At 44.0% G+C, this 24,695-nt stretch overlaps 2 protein-coding genes across 2 annotated transcripts in view; one reads left to right on the plus strand and one right to left on the minus strand.

The window, feature by feature from the left end:
* Positions 1-11,901: 11,901 nt before the first annotated feature.
* Positions 11,902-12,237, plus strand: LOC102434517 (60S ribosomal protein L29-like). Its single transcript, XM_006093786.1, has one exon. It carries the CDS (start codon positions 11,902-11,904, stop codon positions 12,235-12,237), a length of 336 nt encoding a protein of 111 aa, XP_006093848.1.
* An 11,895-nt stretch (positions 12,238-24,132) lies between these two features.
* The window catches only part of LOC102434829 (PRAME family member 14-like), a 2,173-nt gene continuing 1,610 nt past the window's right edge, over positions 24,133-24,695 (minus strand). Inside the window, exon 2 of the mRNA XM_023758116.1 lies at positions 24,133-24,638. Within this exon, the coding sequence (XP_023613884.1) occupies positions 24,133-24,638 (506 nt within the window). The remainder of the gene's footprint in view (positions 24,639-24,695) is intronic.

Raw genomic sequence — 24,695 nt, forward strand, 5'->3', positions numbered from 1 at the left:
AGAGGTAAAGCAATAGATAGAGGTAGAGGCAGAGGCAGAGGTAGAGGTAGAGGTAAAAGTGTCGGTAGAGGTAGAAGTAGGGGTTGAGGGAGAGAGAGAGGGGGAGAAGGAAATAGAGGTAGAGATAGAGATAGAGGTAGAGATCGAGTGAGAGATAAGAGAGGAAGAGGTAGAGCAAGAGATAGAGGTAGAGGTAGAGGTAGGATTAGAGGTAGAGGTAGGGGTAGGGATAGAGGGAAGGGAGAGGGAGAGGGAGAGAGAGAGAGGGAGAGGGAGAGGGAGAGGGAGAGGGAGAGGGAGAGGGAGAGGCAGAGGCAGAGGTAGAGGTAGAGGTAGAGGTAGAGATAGAGTGAGAGTGAGAGACAGAGAAGGAGATTGAGATTACATACACTTACGCACATATTTTTCTAATACAAACGTTCTGTGTTCTTAATGCAGAAAACTTTAAGAACACACACAAAATTTTCCTAAGAAATCATCGATAGTCTACCCACTCAGAAATAATCATTGCTAATGTTTTATCTACACATAATTTTTCTGATATATGCATTTTATTTCCAGAAAACCAAAAAGTGGGGCCACATAACCATATGTTATCTTGCTTTATCTGCAATTTTTTTACTTACAAGTCAGGAATTTTCACAGAGGCATAGCATTCCTAACCATAGCCACACACCATCTATTTATCCATCCCTAATTGCTAACCGTTCAGGTTACTCTCAATATTTTCCCATCATCGTTAATGCTCTGGTGAACATCTTTATATATTCCTTTGGCTGTTTTCTTAGGGTAAATTCCTAAGGAATGTTCTCAACATAGGAAACTGGAATTTGGAGAGTTATATCTAAAATATTTACTATCTCACTGGTTTAAGTCATAGTTTGATGACTTAGAGTAAACCTGCTTCTCTAGTGCTTTCACCTTTCCACCGTGCTTCCCACGTTGTCAAGAGGGCAGAGCAGCTTCCCATGGTCCCTCTTTACTGATGAGAAAACGTGTTCATGGGAGTCACATGACTTGCCCACAGCAACATAATTACTTAGCAACAAAGGATTAAAACCCACCCCTACTAAGTCCTGGACTTTTTGCTATTAGTGCTCACATGACAGCATATAAACTGCCAAAATTAAAACAATCCAGAGGAAATTAGTATGTCTACTGCTCATGGATGACATGCACGTTAGTGAGCACTCAGATATTAGGGTAATTCTTGATGATCAGTTCTGTCTCTAAGAACGGTTTTGTGCAGATGCCAGAATTCCCAAAACATAGTCAAGGCTGAGCTCTTGCTTGAGCGAATCTGCTGCTTCCTGTGCAAAATTCCACAACCGATCTCATCTCCAGATGCTGACTTAGTGGGTAATATTTAAAGATGCTAATTCCAGCAGCTGCTTTGTTTTTATCCCTGAAGACACATTAGGTTGGTACAGTTTGTTTTGACTCCCAGTTACATTCTAACACAGATTTATTACCAATTAATTTCTTATCGCGGAAACACAACCCCATCTTCAGTGTTTTGGATAATGACACCTAAGTATTTCATATTGCCTGAGGCCTGAACAGTTGCAACGGAGAGTGCATCTAATGTCCATTACCTTGTAGCACTTGCATTATTTTTCCTGTTTTGATTCACATACACACAAAAATGCTACCCACTGCTTTGCCATATTTTAGGTTTAATGAGACTAAATTCTGAGGTGGAACGGAGTACAGCTTAATAATATTTTAAGTAGTTTGTAGAAACATCCCTTCTACCATGGGCATAATTTTAAACCAAAGCCAACTTTTGTAGCATTATCAAAGGCTAATGAGTGCCTTAATAATATGCACAGGAAGAAGCAATGAGTTGATTAGTTAAGAAATATCCTAGACCTCGGAAACTCAGCTAGGAAAACAACTCAACTGTACTCAGAGGCAACTCGTTACAAAGAAGCAGTGATCCATTTCCTTACCCATCAGGAATAAGGAATCTTTTGGGCAGCCTGTGGCAGGTAATTGATAATCACTAATTTAAGGGTTAGACTTTGAAGCTCCAGCTAAACCTTGAACCAGTTTCTCTCGGTTCTAATAATACCTAGAGAATAAACTCAATTTATTTTTTTTATTTTTTATATTTTTAATCTTTACTGTTGAGATTATTACAGATGTCCACCATTTCCCTCCATTGCCCCCATCCACCTGGTTCCCACCCCACCCCAGACCTTTACCACCCTATTGTCTGTGTCCATAGGTAACGCATATATGCATATAAGATCTTTAACCTCTCCCTGCCCTCTACCCCCATTCCTCTGAGATTCGTCAGTCTGTTCCCTGTTTCCATGCCTCTGGTTTTATTTTATTCATCAGTTTATTTTGTTCATTGGATTCCTTGTTCGTTTATTTTGATTTTTAGATTCAATTGTTGATAGATATGTATTTATTGCCATTTTATTGTTCATGTTTATTATCGTTTTTTCTTATTCTTATCCTGATTCCTCTTATTAAAGAATACCCTACAACCCTTCATGTAATACTGGTTTGGTAGTGATGAACTCCTTTAACTTTTCCTTATCTGTGAAGCTCTTTATCTGACCTTCAATTCTAAATGATAGCTTTGCTGGGTAGAGTAAACTTGGTTGTAGGTGCTTACTATTCATATTTCTTGCCCCTACCTTCTAGCCTACAAAGTTTCTGTTGAGAAATCAGCAGACAGTCATATGGGTGCTCCCTTGTAGGCAACTAACTGCTTTTTACTTGCTGCTTTTAAGATTCTCTCTTTGTCTTTAATCCTTGGCATTTTAATTATGATGTATCTTGGTGTGGTCCTCTTTGAGTTCCTCTTGTCTGGGACTCTCTGCACTTCCTGGACTTATAAGTCTATTTCAATCACCAGGTAGGGGAACTTTTCTGTCATTATTTATTCAATAGGTTTTCAATATCTTGCTCTCTCTCTTCCCTTTCTGGTACTCCTATGATGCAAATGTTGGTATACTTGAAGTGTCCCAGAGGCTCCTTAACTCTCTTCATATTTTTGGATTCTTTTTTCTTTTTGGTCTTCTGATTGGGTGTTTTTTGCTTTCTCATATTCCAAATCATTGATTTGATACTCAGAATCCTCTACTGTTGAATCCCTGTAAATTATTCTTTATTTTAGTTAGTGTATGCTTAATTTCTGACTGGTCCTTTTTCATGTCTTTGAAACTCTCACTAAGATCCTTGAAAGTCTCACTAAGTCCCTTGAAGCTCTCATTGAGATCCTTGAGCAACCTTATAACCACTGTTTTGAACTCTTTATCCAATAGTTTGCTTGCTTCCATTTCACTTATTTCCCTTTCTAGAGATTTCTTCCATTCTTTCATTTGTGACATGTTTCTTTGTCTCCACATTTTGGCTGCTTCTATGAGCTTATTCCTATATATTAGGTAGAACTGCTATATTTACCAGTCTTGGTAGAGTGGCCTTGTGTAATAGTTGCCCTGTAGGATCCAGTGGCTCAGCCTCTCAGGGGGGACCTCTGCAGCCTCAATATCCCACCCCATTAGAAAAATGCCACACAAGGGTGTCGGAACAGCTCATTCCATGCCTCCGCACCTCCTACCAGTCTTGATGTACTTTCCTCTTTACTTTTCTAGTTGTAGGACTTCCATTCAGCCAGATTTCAGGGGGTTCTGAATAATGGTGTTGCTGTATGTTAGTTGTAATTTTGATGTGAGTGTGGAAGGTGGCAAGTACCAGCGTTTACCTACACCACCATCTCGGTGCACTCTAAGTTCAATTTAAAACATCACATAACTTCTGGGAAGGGGGCAGGAGTGGGAGGAGGGGATCAATGGGGGGGGGGAGGTGGACATCTGTAATATTTCAACAATAAAGATAAATTTTTAAAAATAAATAAAACAGCACATAACTTTTCTATTTCCTAGAACCCTTCCTCCAGTTACTTAAAATTATTTTGCAGGTTTGTACTTTTTTTAAGAAAGTGTACAACAGATTCATCTAGAAATTCTATTTTACTTTCCTGATTGCCTGACTCTCTTTGGAGCTGTTCTGTGTGTGCATGTATATGAATCTCTGTGTGTAAGATTGTTACCTTCAACATACTTGCTTTCTAACTGTTAGACACTCAAGTATGTAAACGTGCATTACATAACCCTGAAATAAAGAGTTTCTGAGAGTATGGCAAATTCGAAGATGATTGTAACTTCCTCCTGGGAGTTGTGAGCAAAGGGACACATTAGCTGTGACACGCTTAGTAAAGAGCAGAGGCCATCAAAGCACATGTAATGCACATGATGGAGCTCTGAAGAATGGTAAGAAATGGAGACACAGAAAGCAAGCAGAGCTGCAACAGAAAGGAATAGAACTCTGAGGCCTGTGGTAGCACCATGACCCTCGAGAACATTGTGTCATTTCATTATTAAATGATAGAAGCCAGTCACAAAAGACTGCATATAGTATAATTCCATTTATTGGAAATGTCTAGAATGGACAAATCCATAGACAAAGTAGGCTAGTGGCAAAGGGCTGGGGAAGGGTATGGGGAGACTGCTTAAGGGGTGTGGGGTTTCTCTTGGGGGTGATGAAAGTGTTCACAAGTAAGTAACAGTGGTGGTACAGCACTGTCCATCCACTAAAACCACTGAGATGCATGTAGTGTGAATTATAGCTCAATAAAGCTTTTCATTAAAAAAAACACAAAACAAGCAGAGACAGAAGGGCCTCAGAGGGAGCCTGAGCTGTAGCTCAGTCACTAATTGGAAATATTTTAGAAGCAAGATAAAATCCATACCAGATCTGTGCTCAGGTCAACCCACTAAATTCAGCAGATATTGCCCAAGCACCTACTATGTGTCAACTACCTAAATTTAAAAAGATGCTACCCTTTTGGAGTTATGGTCTTTTACTAGAAAATAAAATATTTTTTAAATAAACAGAGTACAAATATTAAGAATGATTCTTGTCATTATTAGCAGGTGACATGATATTGTACATAAAAAACTCTAAAGACTCCATCAGGAAACTATGAGACTTACTAAATAAATTTGGCAAGGTAGAAGGATACAAAATCAATATCCACAAATTGATGGCATTTTTATATACCAATAATGAACTCTCTGAAAGAGGAACTAAAACAGCAATCCCATTTACCATTTCAACAACAAAAAAATAGGATACCGAGGAATAAACTTAATCAAGGAGATAAAAGGCCTGAACTTGGAAAACTATAGGACATTGAAAACAGAAATAGAGGAAGATACAAACAAATGGAAGTATATACCATGTTCATGGATTGGAAGAATTAACAGCATTAAAATGTCCATACTACCCAAAGCAATATACAGATTCAACACAATCCCTACTAAAATACCAATGACATACTTCACGGGGCTAGAACAAATACTTCAAAAATTTATATGGAACCAAAAAAGACCCAGAAAAGCTCCAGCAATCTTGAGAAACAAGTATAAAATTGGAGGGATCACAATACCAGATATCAAATTATACTCCAAAGCCATTGTAACCAAAACAGCCTGCTACTGGCACAAGAATAGGCAAATAGACCAATGGAACAGAATAAAGACACCAGAAATCAACCCAAACCATTACACTCAATCAATATTTGACAAAGGAGGCAAGAGCATACAATGGAGTCAAGACAGTCTCTTCAATAAATTGTGTTGGGGAAATTGGACAGATACATACAAAAAATGAAACTAGACCACCAACTTACACCATACACAAGAATAAACTCAAAATGGATAAAAGACCTAAATGTAAGTTGGGAAACGATAAAAATCCTAGAAGAAACCATAGGCAGCAAAATCTCAGACATCTCTCATACAATATGTTTACAGATACATCCCCTAGGGCAGTGGTCAGCAAACTCATTAATCAACAGAGCCAAATATTAACAGTACGATGGAAATTTCTTTTGAGAGCCAAATTTTTTAAACTTAAACTATATAGGTGGGTACATTGTTATTAACTTAATTAGGGTACTCCTAAGGCTTAGGAAGAGCCACACTCAAGGGGCTAAAGAGCCGCATGTGGCTCGCGAGCGACAGTTTGCCGACCATGGCCCTAGGGCAAAGGAAACTAAGAAAAAAATAAACAAATGGGACTACATCAAAATAAAATGCTTCTGCACAGCAAAAGAAACTATCAGCAAAATGAAAAGAGAGCCCACTGTATTGGGAGAACATATTTGGCAATGATACATCTGATAAAGGCTTAATATCCAAAATATATAAGGAACTCATACAACTTAACAAAAGGAAGACAAACAATCCAATTAAAAATGGGCAAAGGACCTAAATAGACACTTCTCCCAAGTGTACATACAGATGGCCAAGAGACATATGAAAAAATGCTCAATATCACTGATCATCAGAGAGATACAAATTAGAACAACAATGAGGTATCACCTCACACCTGTCCGAATGGCGGTACCATCAACAAATGACAAGTGCTGGCGAGGATGTGGAGAAAAGGAAACCCTAGTACACAGCTGGTGGGAATGCAGACTGGTGCAGCCACTATGGAAAACAGTATGGTGTTTCCTCAAAAAATTAAAAATGGAACTTCCGTTTGAACCAGTGATCCCACTTCTGGGAACATATCCTAAAACCCCAAAACACTAATCAGAAAGAATATATGCACCCCTGTGTTCATAGCAGCATTATTTATAATAGCTAAGACTTGGAAACAGCCCAAGTGCCCATCAGTAGATGAATGGATAAAAGAGCTGTGGGACATATACACTATGGAATACTATGCAGCAGTAAAAAAGAGGGGTCTCTTACCCTTTGGCCTGGAAAATATTATGCTAAGTGAAATAAGCCAAACTGAGAAAGACAAATATCACATGATCTCACTTATTTGTGAAATCTAATGAACAAAATTAATTGACCAACAAAATAAGAACCAAAGCAGGGAGGCATGGAACAGACTGACATACCTTGATGTGAGGTTGGGGGGCAAGAAGAGATAAACGAAGAACTTATATGCTTATATGCATACGCCATGGACACGGACAATAGGCTGGTGAAGACCTGCTTGGGGGGCGGGGCGCAGTTGAAGCTGGGAGGAGGAGGGGAAGGGTGGAAAATTGAAGATATCTGTAATCTATCAATAAAAAATATTTTAAAAAGAAAAAAAGTATGATTCTTGCCCTGGCCGGTGTGGCTCAGTTGGTTGGAGCGTCAACCAAAGAATGCGGGTTTGTTTCCCAGTCAGAGCACACACCTAGGTTGTGGGTTTGAACCCGAGTTGAGGTGCTACAGAAGGCAACCAATCAGTGTTTCTCTCTCTCTCTCTCTCTCTCTCTCTCTCTCTCTCTCTCTCTCTCTCTCCATCCCTCCCTCCCTCCTTCTCTCCCTCCCTTCCCCTCTCTCTAAAATCAATAAGCATTTCCCCAGGTGAGAATTTTTTTTAAAAAATTATGAGTATTTTCTTATTTCCAGGAGTCTAGAATATAATGACATTATATTATAAGGAGGGAAATAATTTCTAAAGTATTAGAGAAAGATATAATGAGTGTTCTGTTAAAGCTGTGGAAGCCGACAGGACATAGAAAGCAGCTGGGCCTGAGGAAGGTCAGAAAGAGGGTCACAGGGAATCATTTGATATTTGCCCCAAGGGATGGGAATCTTGGCTTGACAAGGTCTGAGGGTGTTCCTTCCTGATTTGAAGGGCCTGTGAAAGGCTGAATTGAAGGCAGAATCCTTCAGAGTCTGGAGCCTGCAGGAGTGGCTTCTGGACTCACTGCCCCACTCCTGTCCCAGGCCCACCCTGGGAGGAGCCAGAGACTGCTCTGGGCCCTGGAAGTACCATCTACTCCCCCCCCCACCCCCATCTACCCACCTGCACCTACCACTATGACCTGCCTTTTCTTCCCATAAGGGCAGGAAGAGTGTTAACAAACCGGAATCATTAAAAGAGGGATTCGCTTCTAGATTTGGACCTGTGGGCCCCACTTCTATTGCTGCCAAAGCACATAACATAGTAAGACAATTACTCTGTCAGTTTCCACAGAAGTAAATGCGGAAAGCTGTGCTGCAAATGCACACACAGTGTGGCAGCCGGTGGAGGAAAGCCTCCGGGTTCGGTCATCTGTAGGAGAGACGGTTGCCTTTTCAAAGCTGATGCATGGAGCTCACTTATGATTATGAGCTGTGTTCATCGCCACAGTTCTGACCTCATCATCCTTTGCATTCTAGCAGCTACCCCAACCTCCTATGAAATAAAAGAGGGTGGCGAAAACCACACTGGCTCAAGCCCAGGGTCCACCCATCCCTGCGCTCTGAGAATGACAAGCAGAGGAAGCCTATGGTGAGAAAGAACGCGGTCTTTGGATTCGAGCCCTAGCTCACTCAACCATCAGCTAAGTGCCTGGGAAAGGTACTCCAGCTCTCTGGATCTTCCCATCCTCCTCCATTAAGTGGGCGTAGTACTAACAAGTTTTAATGGAAGATTCTCTGAAGAAGCATCCCCAAAAGCTCAGAGAAATTGCCTATGCATTCTATAACTTTCCTTGATGTATTTAACTAATGAATGTATATTTATGCATATGCAAATATATACAATGTGCACACATGTGTGTACATATACATATCTATATCATCACTTTATTGAAACTATCTTGGTTGCAAGTGGCAGAAATTCAATTTAACTGACTAAGACCCCTCAAAAATTAAGGAATATTTATTGACTCACAGATGTGAAAAATCCAGTGGCAGTTTAGTGTCAAGCACAGCCATATGCAGATTCTCAAATAATACCATCACAAGCTTGTCTTTCTTTGTGTTTTCATCTTTGCTTTTCTCTGTGCAGTTAAATGGGTCAACATACATGAAGCACTTAGAATGGTGCTTAGCTCATAATAAGCACTGTATAAATGTTTTTTCATTCAATCTATTATTTCATTTCATCTTTCCACCATCCTATGAAGCATGTCCTACTATTGTCCTACCTTTACAGACAAAGTAACTGAGGCACAGGGACTCAATAGCTAATTAATAACCAAACTGGGCCAAGCAGTCTGATTCAAAAGACTTTTCTTGACCAGTTCTCCAGCCTGTCCCCTCATTGGACTAGAACAGGAGACTGAACCCTGATTGTGAAAGGAATAGGAAACCTAAATCCTCAAAGACAGATGCTTTCTGAATAAAGCCAATGGGCAAGAAAGGCTGAGACACTTGCCACCTGATGGGGTACTATCCTTTCGAAATCTGGTGTGGGGTATATATTTTTTTTCATTTTGAAACAGAAAATAAGTTCCTCCTTCTATAATCCATGCCTAGACCCTATCAATCCTACGCAAAGGCAGGAGTTACACCCACTTGAAAACTCTAGAAACAGGGAGTGGTGAGAATCTGAGTCCAGTACTGGTTATTCTGTATTCATGACCCCAGGCACCAGATGTTGGGGTCCAACCCTAACAGATCCAGGGGTTCCCAAAGGTGTGGATGGAGTTGGCGAAGAAGGAATGACACGGAGACAGCGTTCAGTTGATCAGCAGCCTAGCCACGTTCTCCAGCCAGGTTCAGTCTTTATTGTCCTGTTACATCTGTATTTATACCAGTTGATTTTAATCCTATCCATTCTATTCCAAAGGTTAGGGCGTTTGTTATCTCCATTCCAAAGTCACTACTCTATTGTTCTGTTAAGCTACAAGGAAGTAACTGAAGGAGATTATCCTAAGTGATTGTTCATAGTTAAAGTGATTAATTACCCGCCTGGCACTTAGTTAAGGGGTTTTATTCCCTTCCTTAGTCCTGTTAATCCCTAACTCCAGGGAAAAATCCCACCTGGGGAAACAACCTTTCTCGGAGAGGTGACCTTGGTTAAAACACACAGCGCTAAGAAGGGGAGCAAACATATTAAGAACAGTATGCCATATATGCCAGGTCCCTTGAAACATATGCTGTGCAGATGTTTCTTCCCTGTAGCGACTGTGTCAAGCAGCAAGGATGAACCGGCTTCCGGCACACCCCATCTAGTTTTTGCTCTTGTCTGCCCTGCTCTGTGCCCCACAAGTCCGGCCTATATGGACTGAGCCTCTGGGCTACCTTCCACGCTGACTGTTGGTTGGGTTTGGCCAGTGGTCCCTGCCCTTGTCGATTCAGGCCCCACGGTGATGATGGATCCCATGGTTGCTGGGCCCTGGGCACTTCGCTACTTCTTATTGTTTTTTCTTAACCCAACCACACCTTTGCAAAGAGCCCCTTTGATTCATTCTCTTCAGTTAAAGTCTTTGAGTTGCCATCCGTTTCCAGATTCACATGATGAGTTTTGTGACCACTCAGCATTTCTACCTCCATGAGCTCCTTCCTGCATAAAAAATTATTAAAAATTACACTTGTGACTGTGTTGATATAAAGATGAATATAATCCAGGCAGGATTGTACCCATGTTTTTCTTCTGATTTTGAAAGAAATTAAAACATTTTTGCCCTGGTCACTGTGGCTCAGTTGGTTGGGTGTTGTCCTATGCAGGAGAAGTTGCCAGTTCGATTCAGGGTCAGAGCACATGCCTGGGTCAGGGGCTCAATCCCCAGGAGGGGGCATGCAGGAGGCCGCTGATTGATGCTTCTCTCTCACATCAATGTTTCTCTCTCCCTGCCCTTCCTCTCTCTCTAAAATCAATAAAAAACATATTTAAAAAGACATTAAAACACTTTCATGTGCTCCTCAATGTATCAGGGGCCTAGGCACTGAGCCTACTGCCATGCGTCATGGCGTAGATGGCCCTGGTTGTTTTGGCCAGCGCCCTGGCCGAGGCCCCCATCTCTTCTACCTGCATCCCTGAAAGACAGGAAATGGACAGGAGGTCACTGTCAGGTTAAAATCATGATCCTTGGGTCAGATTTCCCAAAGAGCCGGTTTCAGCATTAGTGAACGCGGCGCCCTTGTCCCTAAGCAGATCCTATTTCCAAGTCACGGCTAAGATGACAAGATAACAGCAGGGAAGCACTAGAGCAGTGATGGCGAACCTTTTGAGCTCGGCGTGTCAGCATTTTGAAAAACCCTAAAAAAACCCTAACTTAACTCTGGTGCCGTGTCACATATAGAAAGTTTTTGATATTTGCAACCATAGTAAAACAAAGACTTATATTTTTGATATTTATTTTATATATTTAAATGCCATTTAACAAAGAAAAATCAACCAAAAAAATGAGTTCGCGTGTCACCTCTGACTCGCGTGTCATAGGTTCACCATCACTGCACTAGAATATCGAGTGCAGGATTGATGCCTGACTGTCACACTCCATTACTAACCATCACCTTCCTCCGTGTAAACCCCACTTGGCGTCTGTGAAGGAGAGAACATGTCTGTCTCCTATGTTCTCATGAGGATTGCATTCTGGCTCCCAATATTGAAAAGCAAGGCTGGAATTTGTTTTGTTTTTATAAGAGAAATGAGAATTTTTCATGATGAATTCTGCCTTTAATTGGCCGTGTGTTAAGTATTGATGATATTCAAGGATATAGTTAGGGTTCTATGTGCTCAGCCAGCTCTCAGTCTGTAACTCATGGTCTGGAACGTGTGGGTTCTTGGCCTAATGTAGGAAAGGTTTCACGCCCCGAGTCCAGGTGATTCTGAGAGCACATTATTAAAGATGGGGACAGTGAAACAAAGAAAAATCTTAAGATAGAAGAGGCAAGATCGCAGCAACAGGAGTGAGCACAGAGTGGGCCACCCAATGCACGAAGGAGCCATGGGAACAGGAGGGAGCCACACTCTCTTTCTCCTCTGGTCCCAGGCGCTTTGGGAGCCACAGGCTTCCATGCAGACGTGGCCGAGTATAAGAACCACACAACACACAACCAGTCCCGAAAATGGCACAGAAACGGCAACAAGAAACCCTGATCGCAAAGATACAAATCTCTTAAAGGGGTAGACCCCAAGTTCCTGGGGAGCATGCGCTCTGCCAGGAAGCACAGCAAGAAGAGCCTGAAGATGCAGGCCAACAACGCCAAGGCCATGAGCGCACATCCTGAGGCTATCCAGGCTCTCGTGCAGCCTAAGATCCCAAAGGGTGACAACCACAGCTCCGTCGACCTGCCTACATTGCTCACCAAGCCTGGGAAATGTGCTCGGGTCCACATCACCAAGGGTCTCGGGCTCTGCCAGCCAAAGTCCAAGGCCAACGCTGACACCAAGCCCCAGGCTTTGACTGCGGCTCAGGCTCAGGCTCCCAAAGCTGCCCAGGCCCCCTACAGGCTCCACAGTAGAGGCCACTGTCTGCTGATGTGAGGATGGATCACATGGATCCCTGGGCTACTGTCTACATAGAACTGGCATCCTTCTGTGCTATTGGTACAAATAAGCCTGAGGAAGTGAGCCACGCTGGGCTGCCTGGACTCAAGAAACAAGTTACAGCAGATAAAGGATGGCCCTTGAAGACAGGTTCAGAGGGTTAACCTGGGATGAGCGGCCACTGCCCGCTGCTCCCCTGGTTGCAAGTCTCATGGGGACCCTTAGAGCTTAGGAGAAAGAAAGCAAAAGTACATGCCTGAGGAAAGGAGGGGTCTCTGGTGCTCGAGAAAGAGCACACACTCAGGCATCTTTTGTCTTACGGTTCTTTTCTGTTTTCTAAAGGCGGGAATTTTACAGGAGGTTTCAGGGAAGGGACTCAACAGAATATTCAGCAGCTTTCCAGGTGTGTTTGTTAATATGCTAATGCATCAAAATGAGGGTAGCCCTAGCCAGGTTGCTCAGTGGATAGAGCCTCGGCCTGCGGACTGAAGGGTCCTAGGTTCAATTCCGGTCAAGGGCACGTACTTTGGTTGCAGGCTTGATCCCCAGCCCTGGCTGGGGCGTGTGCAGGAGGCAACCAATTGATGTGTCTCTCTCACATCGATGTTTTTCTATCTCTCCCCCTCCCTTCCACTCTCTCTAAAAAAATCAATGGAAAAATATCCTCAGGTGAGGATTAACAACAACAAAAAGATGTTGCAATTTATTAGCAGGCTATTAACTATTTTGTCTGTTTCCCTCATTCCACTTGCCAAGGAATTTCTCTAGCTTCTTACTATCTTTCCTCACGACCATCTCCTGACCGGGCGGAATGAAATGGGCACCGTAAATTATGCTGGGAAGAAGGCACCACCAGACAGAAGTATTCTTAAACCTAAAACAAGCAGTTATTGATTTTCTGTTGGAGGTAAACACTTCATACCCTAGCAAGTGTGAGACCAATGTCACTCAGATATTTTGTTTTTGGCCTTTCTTTAATCTTCAGTTCTAATTTCAGGTTAATGCCAAATTTAAATCTCTACGCCTCTGGATCTCTCTGCGCCCCCTAGACAGCTGGGCCTTTGATAGCTGGGAGGAGGGAGGAGTCCCGCAGAGGACATGGGAAGCTGAGAACTTGCCCCTCGGTGCCCTAAATATCAACCATAAAACAGAGGAACTGTGGCAACTGGGTTGTCTGAGTTCATTCCAAATTACGTCTTGGTAAAGTTCATCTTTGTTTTCAATTATCACCCTGAAATCATACATGTTGAACCCGAGGTTCAGCCTCCCAGCTCTCTGAATCTTCTTTGCATTCCTCTTACTGCTGCCCCCAGCAGGTGTGACGCCCACTTCACTGGATACCTAGGTCCTCTCTTGGGGGAAAAATACAAAAAAATTATTTTATTCTTTAAGGGATTAACTCTAAAAAGATTGTCCTGATTCAATGAATCCAAATTTTGATGTGTTGTGTTTTTAAGTATATCCCCCTTTAACTATTCACCACCCAGCTATAAACTCATGTTTATTTTATATCTTTTTGTCTCCATCCTCTTATGACTTTATAACATTTACCCTGACAAGTTTATAAAGAATATTGAGGTTGATACTTGCTGGTCTTAGTAGAAATTAATCAAAATCCATCTGTTCCTTTCTCAGCCTGGACAATTTCATTACCACTAAACCAGGGATTATAGGATTCTTACATCTTTTTTTTCCAACACAGCTCAGCTGATTGAGAAACAATGATTAAAGCTACTTTACTTAAGGAAGATTGTTTCCAATCTTCTCTTCTTGCAAGGCAGAGAGAGATGAAAGCATCTGATCCTGAAATATTTATATCCAAGGCTAGAAATCTGTATTGGAGACATGATGCACGATTGAACCAAAAACTTTTTATTTTAAAGTTATAGTTCTTATCTTTACACTTACTCTCCCCACAAGCTGGAGGAAATAGGCCCTAAATAAATTCACTGCCCCTATCCCAGGTAGAGTTTTCTATCTTTATCTATAATAATAAAAGCATAATATGCAAATCGACTGAATGACCGAACAGCAGAATGACTGTCCAGATGATCACGCTATGACACCCACTGGCACCAGGCCAGTCAAGAAGGGTGAGATGCAATTGGTCATGGGCCCCGCCATTGCCCCATGATCGCCCTGCAGAGGAAGGCCCAGGCCACCAGCAGGCAGGGCAATCAACTGGGGGGCTCCAAGATCGCCCCAAAGAGGGAGGCTCAGGCCACCGACCAGCGGTGCTGTGGCAGGTAGCCTGGGCCTCGCTCTGCAGGGGCAATGCATCGTGGAGCCCTAGCCGGGTGGGTGAGGTCTACCTCTTTGGGGCAATCAATCGCGGGGCTATCAGACTGTGAGAGGGCACAGGCCAGGCTGAGGGTCACCTCCCCGTCAGTGCATGAATTTCATGCACCAGGCCTCTAGTTTAATTATAAATTCAGTGTAGCATAATACAGAGACTCAAAGATGAAGCTTCCCTTTCTGACACTGACTATTCACAAGGATAAGTATCCGTTATCCTTATGTGGCCTTAGAATGCCTGCTTTCAAATAAATGCAGAATACAAAGTAGAGGAAATAAGTCTAAGCCTCCCACAAGGTGGTACCTTGATCTGGGATTCAAGAAATCTAAAGGATCAGAAGTGATTACTAAAGAGTAATTCTGGATTTAACCAGCCTCAGACAGGTGCCATAAGTAACTACTCTGACTTTTTTTAAACCTAGTTTGCATGCATTTTCCTCTAATGCTCAGATCTCAAGCATACAGTTGGATGAGCTTTGACAAATGTATACACTCATAGACCATTACTCCAATCAAGGTCTAGAGCATTCCATATGCTTAAGTTTTTCATGTGGCTGCTTAAAAGAAGAAAGTGAGACCAACTGATGTGGCTCAGTGGTGAGCGTCAACCTATGAACCAGGAGGTCACAGTTCGATTCCCAGCCAGGGCATAGTTTCAGGCTCGATCCCCATTAGGGGGTGTGCAAAAGGCATCCAATCAATGATTCTCTCTCATCATTGATGTTCCTATCTCTCTCTCCCTCTCCCTTCCTCTCTGAAATGAATAAAAATATATATTTTTTTAAAAGTAAGAGAATTATTATGTAGCCTTCTGCTACAGGAATGATCTCCCCTCTAAATTCCAAAAGGAATAAACTAAAACCTGTGAGCCAGTTCCCTGGGGAGCCAAATCTCATTGGAAACCAGTTAATGTCCAGGCCTTTTAACAACACAACACAGGAAGGAACTGATCCTGATGGGCAGACAGAGGGATGGCATCATGGCCCAAACTCCAATTAGAAACACGATGATTCCCTGGGACCGACGCTGGAGCCTGGCAGCTGGTGCCGCTCGTCCTCTGAAAGGAAAATTGAGTGAGGCAAGACCGATCTGGGCCAGCCTGTTGGATGAGATTGCTTGGGGGTTGTTAGAGGCCCCAACTTCTACACAACCATTAAAATTTCAGTGTCAGCAGCCCCAGAACTTGCCTCTGTGCTGGACACCAGGTCCTGTGCAGCAGGAAGTCAGGTACCAGCCTTTATTCCCAGCCCACAGGACACAGCCTCAGATGGCTTCCCATGTGGCAAAAGTCTTATCGCATAAAAGGAGAATTATAAATACTCATCCTTAGAAATTATGAAGGGCATATAGAGAAAGCCAAAGAAGTGGAAATTTCTCTTCATTCAGTAACTGCTGCTCGGGACAGTACAGAACTAAGTGAGAGGCGTATGCGCTGACTGTAAAGTATAATGGAAAGAGTTGAGCCCTGGCCAGAGGCTCAGTTGGTTGGAGTATCACCCTGTGCACCAAAGGGTCGTGGGTTCAATTCCCGGTCAGGGCACATACCTAGGTTGCGGGTTTGATCTCTGGGTTGGGGTGTGTGCGGGAGGCACCAATTGCTGTTCTCTCACATAGCTGTTTCCCTCTCACATAGATGTTTCTGTCTTTCTCTCTCTCCCTCTCCCTCTCCTTCTCTCTCCCTTCTTCTGTCTCTCAAATCAATGAAAATATATCCTCAGGTGAGGATTGAAAAAAAGAGCTGAATTATGGAGGTTGTTTCTCCTGGTGTGTTTGTGTAACTACGAGCTCTATACTTGCAAGTTTTATCGGCCCTCTATTGTGCGGCACCACAGCGGAGTCAAGGCGCCAAACCTAGCGGAGTTCAAACCCCAGTTCTGCCACATGTTGAGGGGGACTTTGAATAAGACTTGCTTCTCTGTACTTCTGATACCATTGTAATTAGCTAGTTACTAATAATGGGAAAAGCGCAAAGGGAAAGCCAGACATTATAGGCATGTCATTTGGGCAGCTTCACCAGGAAGCCGCATTTTCACACTCCCCAGGGAACACTGGCCCATTCCCTGCAGATCCCTGGGGGGAAGGGTTCAACAAAGGCGGGATAGATGCATGCCCCGTGACATTGGGGTGGCATAGGAAAGGTACTTGCCTATCAGTTACATTTAGCAGCGTAGGGGCAGCGAGCGCTCTGTGTAAGAGCCAGACACCACATACTTCAGGCTTCGGCGGCCGGGTCTCTGTCCCTGAGGTGTGAAAGCAGCCACAGAAAGTATGCAACGAATGGGCATGGCTGTTATTTATTTGTGGACACTGACCTTTGAATCTCATATAATTTTTTAACACTGTTTTTTAGAGCAGTTTTAGGTTTATAACAAAATCGCGAGGAAGGTAGAGAGATGCTCCCTGTACGCCCTGCCCCCAGACACGCACAGCCTCCCCCATTACCAACATCACTCACCAGATGGTACATTTGTTAAGAAGGTTGAACCTACATGGATGCATCGTATCAGCCGGAATCCATAGTTTACCTCCCGTTTCACTCGTGGGGCTGCACGTTCCATGGGTTTGGAGAAATGTGTAATGATAAATAGCCACCGTTATGGGGTCACACAGCGTATTCACTCCCCTGAACCTCCTCTGCGCTCCGCCTGTTTATCCCGCCTCCCCACCCCCCGGGAACCACTGATCTTTCCACTGTCTTCACAGTTTTGCCTTTTCCAGAGTGTCACCTGGTGGAAGCATACAGCCTGCAGCCTTTTCAGATTGGCTTCTGTCACTCAGTCATATGCATTCAAGGCTCCTCCTGTCTCCTCGTGGCTCGATAGCTCACTTCTTTTTGGTGCTGAGTAATATTCCATTGTCTGGAGGTACTACAGTTCATTTAACCATTCACCTACTGCAGGATATCTTGGTTCCAAGTTGTGGCAATTAAAAATAAAGCAGCTTTAAACATCCTTGTGCAGATTTTGGGGTACACCTAAGTTTTCAACTCCTTTGGGTAAATATAAAAAAGCACAATTGCTGGATCACAAGGTAAGACTATGTTAGTTTGTAAGAAGCACCCAAACTACCTTTCAACGTGGCTGTGCCGTGTTGCGTTTCCCCAGCATATGAGTCCTGTTGCTCCTCATCGGCCCCAGCATGAGGGGTTGTCAGTGCTCTGAATTTTGGCAGGTATGCAGCAGTATCTCATGGTTGTTCTAATTTGCATTTCCCTCGTGACATATGATGTGGAGCAGCTTTTCCTATGCTTGTTTGCCTTCTGTAGATTCTCTTCGGTGAGGTGTTCATTAAGGCCTTTGACCCATTTTTTAATTGGGCTGCTTGTTTCCCTTATTGTTGACCTTTAAGTTCTTCGGATATGTTGGTTAACAGTCCTGTATCAGATATCTTCTGCTGAATCTCATATAATTTCCAGGTGTCAAAAAATGTTCTTCTTTTGATATTTTTCAACCACTTGAAAACAATAAACAACATTCTTAGCTCACAGGTTGCATAAAAACAGGCGGTGGCCAGATTTGGCCCACAGGCCAGAGTTTGCCAACTCCTCAGTCAGCGCACAGGGTTGCGTATTAACTCATGCAAAGCCCTTAGAGCAGGGCCTGGCACAGCATCAGCACCCCTTTCCTGCTCGGATTTATTGTCATTATCTAGTGGAACGTGATGAATGCTATGCTCTTCAAGGTTCTGGTACCAGTAGTATTTCCAGAAAGTTAACCTTATGGGCTTCCAGTTTTCAGAAAAATATAGGGGCCCTCCAAGAGAGAGTGATCTTCGTGTCTTCCTCCGATGTCTAGGAAAGGTGGCGAACACTGCCTCCAGATGTGGGGCCACATACAAAGTGTGGCACTGGCTAGATCCCATCACTCAGGAACGATTTTTCAAAGCCAGTGCTGTCCATTTTGTACATTAAATCCCACAACGAGATTTATTTACAACATTAAATCATTTCCTTGCTGCATGGCTATATTTTTAACTATTAAAATATTCATCACACACTCTGAGAACCTAACACCAAGTGTTTTATGACCTCTTAAAGGATGGCTTCTTTCAAAAAGTCACTTTCAAATGGGGATGTCAGTCTCCACGTGGGCCAAATAAAGAGTGATCCATTGTCAAATATCAAAGGAAATAAAGAAGATATCGTTGCTCCCGGAAAGACCACCAGACATGGATTGATTAAACATAAATGTATGTGATGAGCAAAGCTGTGGGTGGGGGAGGTAAGGATGACAAGTGGGGAGGAATCTGAAGCGAAATGTGTTTGTTTCCCTGGTGCACAGTCGATCGTCTAAGACAATGGTTCTCAGCAGGAGGCAACCTGGGCCCCCGCCAGGCAGGTGGCAGTGTCTGTAGACATTTCTGGTTGTCACAACTGAGTTGCGGGGTGGGAGTTGCTACTGGCATCTAGTAGGTAGAGAGCAGAGATGATGTTAAATCTCCTACAATGCACAGCACAGCCCCCCACAACAAGGAATATTAACCCAAAACAATCAATATTGCAGAGATTGAGAAACCCTACTCTTTGGGAACCCACTTCACATCTGACTTTGTCTTGCTTTTCCTTTGAATTGGCGATTACAAGCACATGGCAAACAAAACGCGGGAAAGTGTCCCTCCCCGTGATTCTATTAAGGATCACAATTCAATTTGATCTCTCCATCCATCACTTTTTCAAAGGCGTTGTGATAGAAAAATTACAAGATTCGTGTTCGTTTAAACTACACAAATTAATTCAATTGCCCTGAAGAAAACTGGTACCAGATCACCAGAAGATTCAGTTTACCACAGAGGTAATGTGACCAATGTTTGAAAGGTAGTCGGCTGAGGACACCTGTACCTACCTTATTAATTTGGATCCAATTGTACTCCTTGTTCTCAACCAAAATAAATCTGCTCAAGAACATAAGGCTCTTTTTAGACCAACACAAGGTGAAAGAAGAGGAGAAAATTAAATTCCATCCTTTTACAAGGAATCAAAATACTAACTAAGCAGGAGAACTGATAAATAGCTTCCAAATTAATTTATGGAGAGTCAGAGTAATTCTAATTGATCTTAATGTAATTTAAAATTGTAGGTATACTAATTAACATTGTATATTTAACACTGTTTTTAAAATTGTAATATCGGTTTAAAACTTTTTTACAATAAAATTCTATTTAAACTGTATTTGTAGAGTGCTTTGCAATTCTGTTTAAATGCATCTATATTTGTAGAGATTTCTAGAGTGCTTTATAATTTATGAAGTACACTCACATATACTATCTCACTTGAGCCCTAAAATAATTCTGAGAAGAAGGCATGGCAGGATATCACCGCCGACTTAATGATGAAGACACAGGCTTCAGTCCCGAGTATAAGTCCCTTGGGCTTAACAGAACACTCAATCAAAAACATCGTGTTTTACAAAGTTGGGTTGGGGCGGGAGGTGGCACAAACAACTGTTCCAATTCTCTCCTGCTGAGTAAACAACCCTATGACTCAGTGACTTCAGACAACAAACATTTCATTGTCTCTCACAATTTAGTGGAGCTCAGCTGAGCGGTTCTCCTGCTCCATGTGGTGCTGCTGGGACCATAGGGGTCATAGTGGGGCCATAGAGGTTACCCTGGGGCCATAGGGGTTACACTGGGGCCATAGGGGTTACCCTGGGGCCATAGGGGTCATACTGGGGCCATAGGGGTTACCCTGGGGCCATAGGGGTCATACTGGGGCCATAGGGGTTACCCTGGGGCCATAGGGGTCATACTGGGGCCATAGGGGTTACCCTGGAGCCATAGGGGTCATACTGGGGCCACAGGGGTTACCCTGGGGCCATAGGGGTCATACCGGGGTCCTCGGTTGGTGGCTGCTTTGGAGGGTGTGCGGCAGCTGCACTCACGTGGCCCTGGTGGAACCTCGGGGAGGCCGGCCCAGCAGGGTCTCTGTCCTGCTGCCTGCTGCCTGGAGGCCCCTCCAAGGTCTGTCCATCAGGGTAGTCAGACCTTCCATGGAAGCCAAGAGCACGTCCTTGGAGAGACAGAGATCAGAAGCTGCCGCTCTTCCAATGCCTGGACGTGGTCCCTTCCACATACTGGGTTGGTTGGGCAGTCACGGAGCCCACCGAGATGTAAGAAGTGAGGGGAAGGGGGGGACCCCATCTCTAGATGAGAGGACTATATGGCATCTTTAATCCGCATGAGATCCAGCTGAGATGTGGGCATGTGGCCCGATGACTGACCACTTTCCCGACATTAGGAGTGGTTCTCCTAAGAAACTAAATAGATCAAGGAAGCTGCAAACCAGAGAGCTGACATCAGCAGGGCTCAGCCAGTGTGTCCACCTGCATCCTCTGCTGCCTGCCTGCTGTCGCTGATCCTATTGATTCCCATGGCTTCAACCACCACTTCTATGGTGGGGACGTCTCTAAGAGAAATGACATCTCTTCTCCCACGCTCCAAGACTCCTGCACCCTCCAGATGGGTACCTCAAAGCACCTCGAACCCCGTACATCCAAAATGGAGCTCATCATCTTTCCTCCAAAACCTGCTTCTCTCCCTGCCTTTGCTATTGTGAGGGATACAATCAGCCACCCTGCTTTCCAGATCTGCATCCTGAGTGTCATCCTCGACTTCTCCTTCCCCCTCACCCACTGCATTAAGTTGCTATCGTGGCCTATGGATCCTAACTCCTAAACCCGCCTCCTCCCTCTGTCCTCATTGCCTCTGTCCTAGCTCTTGGACTTCTGCACCCCTCCTACTTCCCCTGCCTCCTGTCCTGCTTCCATACAATCCAGAGTGACCTTTCTAAAATTCAAATATGATTATGTCACTTCACATTTCAGTTGGGAGGCACACCATTGAGGATAAAATCCAAACTCTTTAATGTAATTTTGTTCTTGTGTGATTTGATTTGAAGACACCAAATGCCCTCCTGGCCCCAACATATTGCTCTCACTGGCATTACCAATAAAATGCCCATGGTATCCACTCCTTCCAGTCAAGGCATCTATAGTTTCTGTTGTTGTTTCTTGTGTGTGTGTGTGTGTGTGTGTGTTAAGATTTTTTAAATTGATTTTTAGAGAGAGAAGAAGTATCTCTGTGGCTATTTAATCCTTTGGGATGAGTCACAGGATAGATAAGTTACGGCGGGGGGGGGGGGGGGAGCCATGATGTCTAAGTCAGTACTGAGAGCCATTTCTGATGCATAAAAATTAAAATAATTGACTGATGTATATAGAATATTCAAGGATCTAGAGAGATTCTGTATAGTGAAATTATCCTGTATGTCATTTTTTGGATGGATTAGATACTTGCATTAGAAAGGAAATAAAGAAGGTACCCAATGAGTGGAATGATGGATACAGCCACTTTAGATCCAAAATTTCAAAATCACCTGGGAATCATCTAACCATCTTCGTTTGATAAGATGTACATAGCTGAGAAGATGGCAGCATAGGTAAACGCCTGTACTTGCTGCCTCCCACACCACATCAAAATTACAACTAAAATACAGAACAACTATTATCCAGAACCATGGGAAAGCTGGCTGAGTGGAAGTACTACCACTAGAGAGGTAAAGAAGAAAGCTCATTGAGACTGGTGGGAGGTGTGGAGGTGCAGATCAGGCTGGTCCAGCACCTGGATGTGCCGCTTTTTTAATCAGGAGGGGGATCGCCTCTTTGGAGGCCACCTGGAGGAGTAAGGAGTCCCAGCCCCACACCAGACCCCCAGTCCAGGTGAGGCTCTGCGGGACCTAGATACATACAGGAAGAAACTGGACTGTCTGGCATCAGGGCAAGAACTTGGGGGCAGCTTTCTTTCAGACGGAGGTGCTCGCAGTGGTCATTGTTCCTGTGCTGGGACCTCCCAGTCGCAGGACTAACTGGCAGCCATTTCTGTTTGCTCCTCCCTGGTGATTCCCTGAGACCCCATCTCATCCAGTTTACAACCCCACCCAAGCTGTGCGCATCAGCTTTTGCATATGAATGCTCTGTCCTTTCTCAGGCTAAAACTCTGTCAAACAAGCTGCAGCTGGGTCAGGGAGCCCCAAACCTATCAATAAAAGGCCCAAGAACTGTCACCAGCACTAGCCTGCCTTGCTTCACAGCTGGGTCTCATCTGGTCACTTCCAAACCCAATACAAAGAGGATGAATCTGCAGATCTCTCTGTAGCTCCTGCTGGATGGACTCAGGCAGTGGCTGACTTTGCACCTCCCTGGAGACCCAAGAGCCAGTGTAACCAGTGGTCAGTGTCAGACCATACCAGATTACAACTCTACACATCCATAAGTGACACACTCAAGGGGCAGACTGAGTGAGTACCAAAGCCCCACTGAAGCAAGTCCTTCTCCATAAGGGTGTCTCCTGCACAGTAGCCCTCCCACTGTAGTCACAGCTGGTCCCTACAGCCAATTGGCCTGGAGGTCAAGTCTTCCCAGTGACAGCAACAGCAATCAAGGCTCAACTACAACAAAACTGTGCACACAGCCCACAAAGGGGTACACCAAGGGTGGCCACCTCAGGTGACTGGGGAGGCTGAGCCACTGGGCCCTATAGGACACCTACTACACAAGGCCACTCTATCAACTCAAGGAGACTTAGCAACTACCCAATACATAGAAACAAACACAGGGGAGCAGCCAAAATGCAGAGACAAAGAAACATGTCACAAATGAAAGAAATGGAAGAAAGCAAACTACTGGATATAGAGTTCAAAACCACATTTATAAGGTTACTTAAGAATCTTCTAGAAACCTCTGAGGAACTTAGTGAGACTTTCAAGGATCTTAGTGAGAATGCAAAAAAAAAAAAAATGGAAAAGGACCAGTCAGAAATTAAGCATACACTGATTGAAATAAAGAATAATATACAGAGATTCAACAGTAGACCAGAGGATCCTGAGAATCAAATCAATTATTTGAAATACAAGGAAGCAAAAAACACCCAACCAGAAGAGCAAAAAGAAAAAATAATTTAAAAATATGAAGATAGTGTAAGGAGCCTCTGGGACAACTTCAAGCATACCAACATCCGAATTATGGGGGTGCCAGAAGAAGAGAGAGAGCAAGATATTGAAAACCTATTTGAAGAAATAATGACAGAAAACTTCCCCTACCTGGTGAAAGAAATAGACTTACAAGTCCGGGAAGCGCAGAGAACCCCAAACAAGAGGAATCCAAAGAGGACCACACCAAGACACATCATAATTAAAATGCCAAGGGCAAAAGACAAAGAGAGAATCTTTTTTTTTTTTTTTGCCTTTAAAATTGTCTTTATTTCTGATCATTCCTTTACAATCATCCACCTCAGGATTAACTCCCACACATGCAGCTGGAGCCCAAATACCCCTCCCACCTCCCCATGCAAATCAGATTCATATTTCTGATTCTAGGACACTTGCCCCCTGAGGTCCCATGAACTCCCCAACATTTGCTCCTGTAATCGTGGACCTGGGCTTGGTCCCTTCCTTTCCCCATTCACAGGAGCATGAATCTGGAATGGGGTGCCCCCCCATAATGCACCCGGTTCTATATTCCAGCTTCCAGGGGCCCAGAACAAAGCTTTAGCTGAGTGTTCCCACTGAGCAGGGTCATTACAGGGGCACAGCACGGCTCCATGTCATGAAAACTCCACCTCATAAACTTTACTTTTGCCACATTTGTGACAGTACTTGGTGCCAAGAAAGATGGTCCTGGGCTGTCCTAACTCCCTCAGTATCCCCGTGAGCTCAGCCCGGATCAGGGCAAGTCTCTCCTTGTTGACAGTCCCTTGGATCCTGTAACACTCCAGGGGGACGGGGTACAACTCGAGCTCTAAACTGCGCAGCCCGGCTGTGTGACGCAGCAGCTTCTCCACGGTGGCCACGGAGAGGGGGTTCTCAGGGATGGTGAAGTCCCTGAGCTGGTGACAGCGGCTCAGGACAGGCAGGATGGCCTCGACTTGAGAGTCCACCATCGCACAGTTATCCAGGCCCAGGTCCTGGAGGGTGGGTGCCACTGCCTCCAGCAGAGCTCGGAGGGGCTCGGGACTAAAATCCGCTAGGCTGAGGCCAAATAGATGCAGGGACTTCAGCTGCCTGAGGTTCGGGCACTGGAACAGGCGTGTCAGGTCTGAATGCGTCAGCGCTGGCAATTTGTTATGGAGAGTTTGTCCAGGGGGGTCTGCAGGCACCTGAGCATCTG

This window comes from Myotis lucifugus, unplaced genomic scaffold (assembly GCF_000147115.1).
Source record: "Myotis lucifugus unplaced genomic scaffold, Myoluc2.0 scaffold_123, whole genome shotgun sequence".
Classification (NCBI taxonomy): Eukaryota; Metazoa; Chordata; class Mammalia; order Chiroptera; family Vespertilionidae; genus Myotis; species Myotis lucifugus.

Bases quoted from the DNA above. Each gene is read 5' to 3' on its own strand.
- LOC102434517 (XM_006093786.1), top strand. From the start codon at position 11,902: ATGCGCTCTGCCAGGAAGCACAGCAAGAAGAGCCTGAAGATGCAGGCC.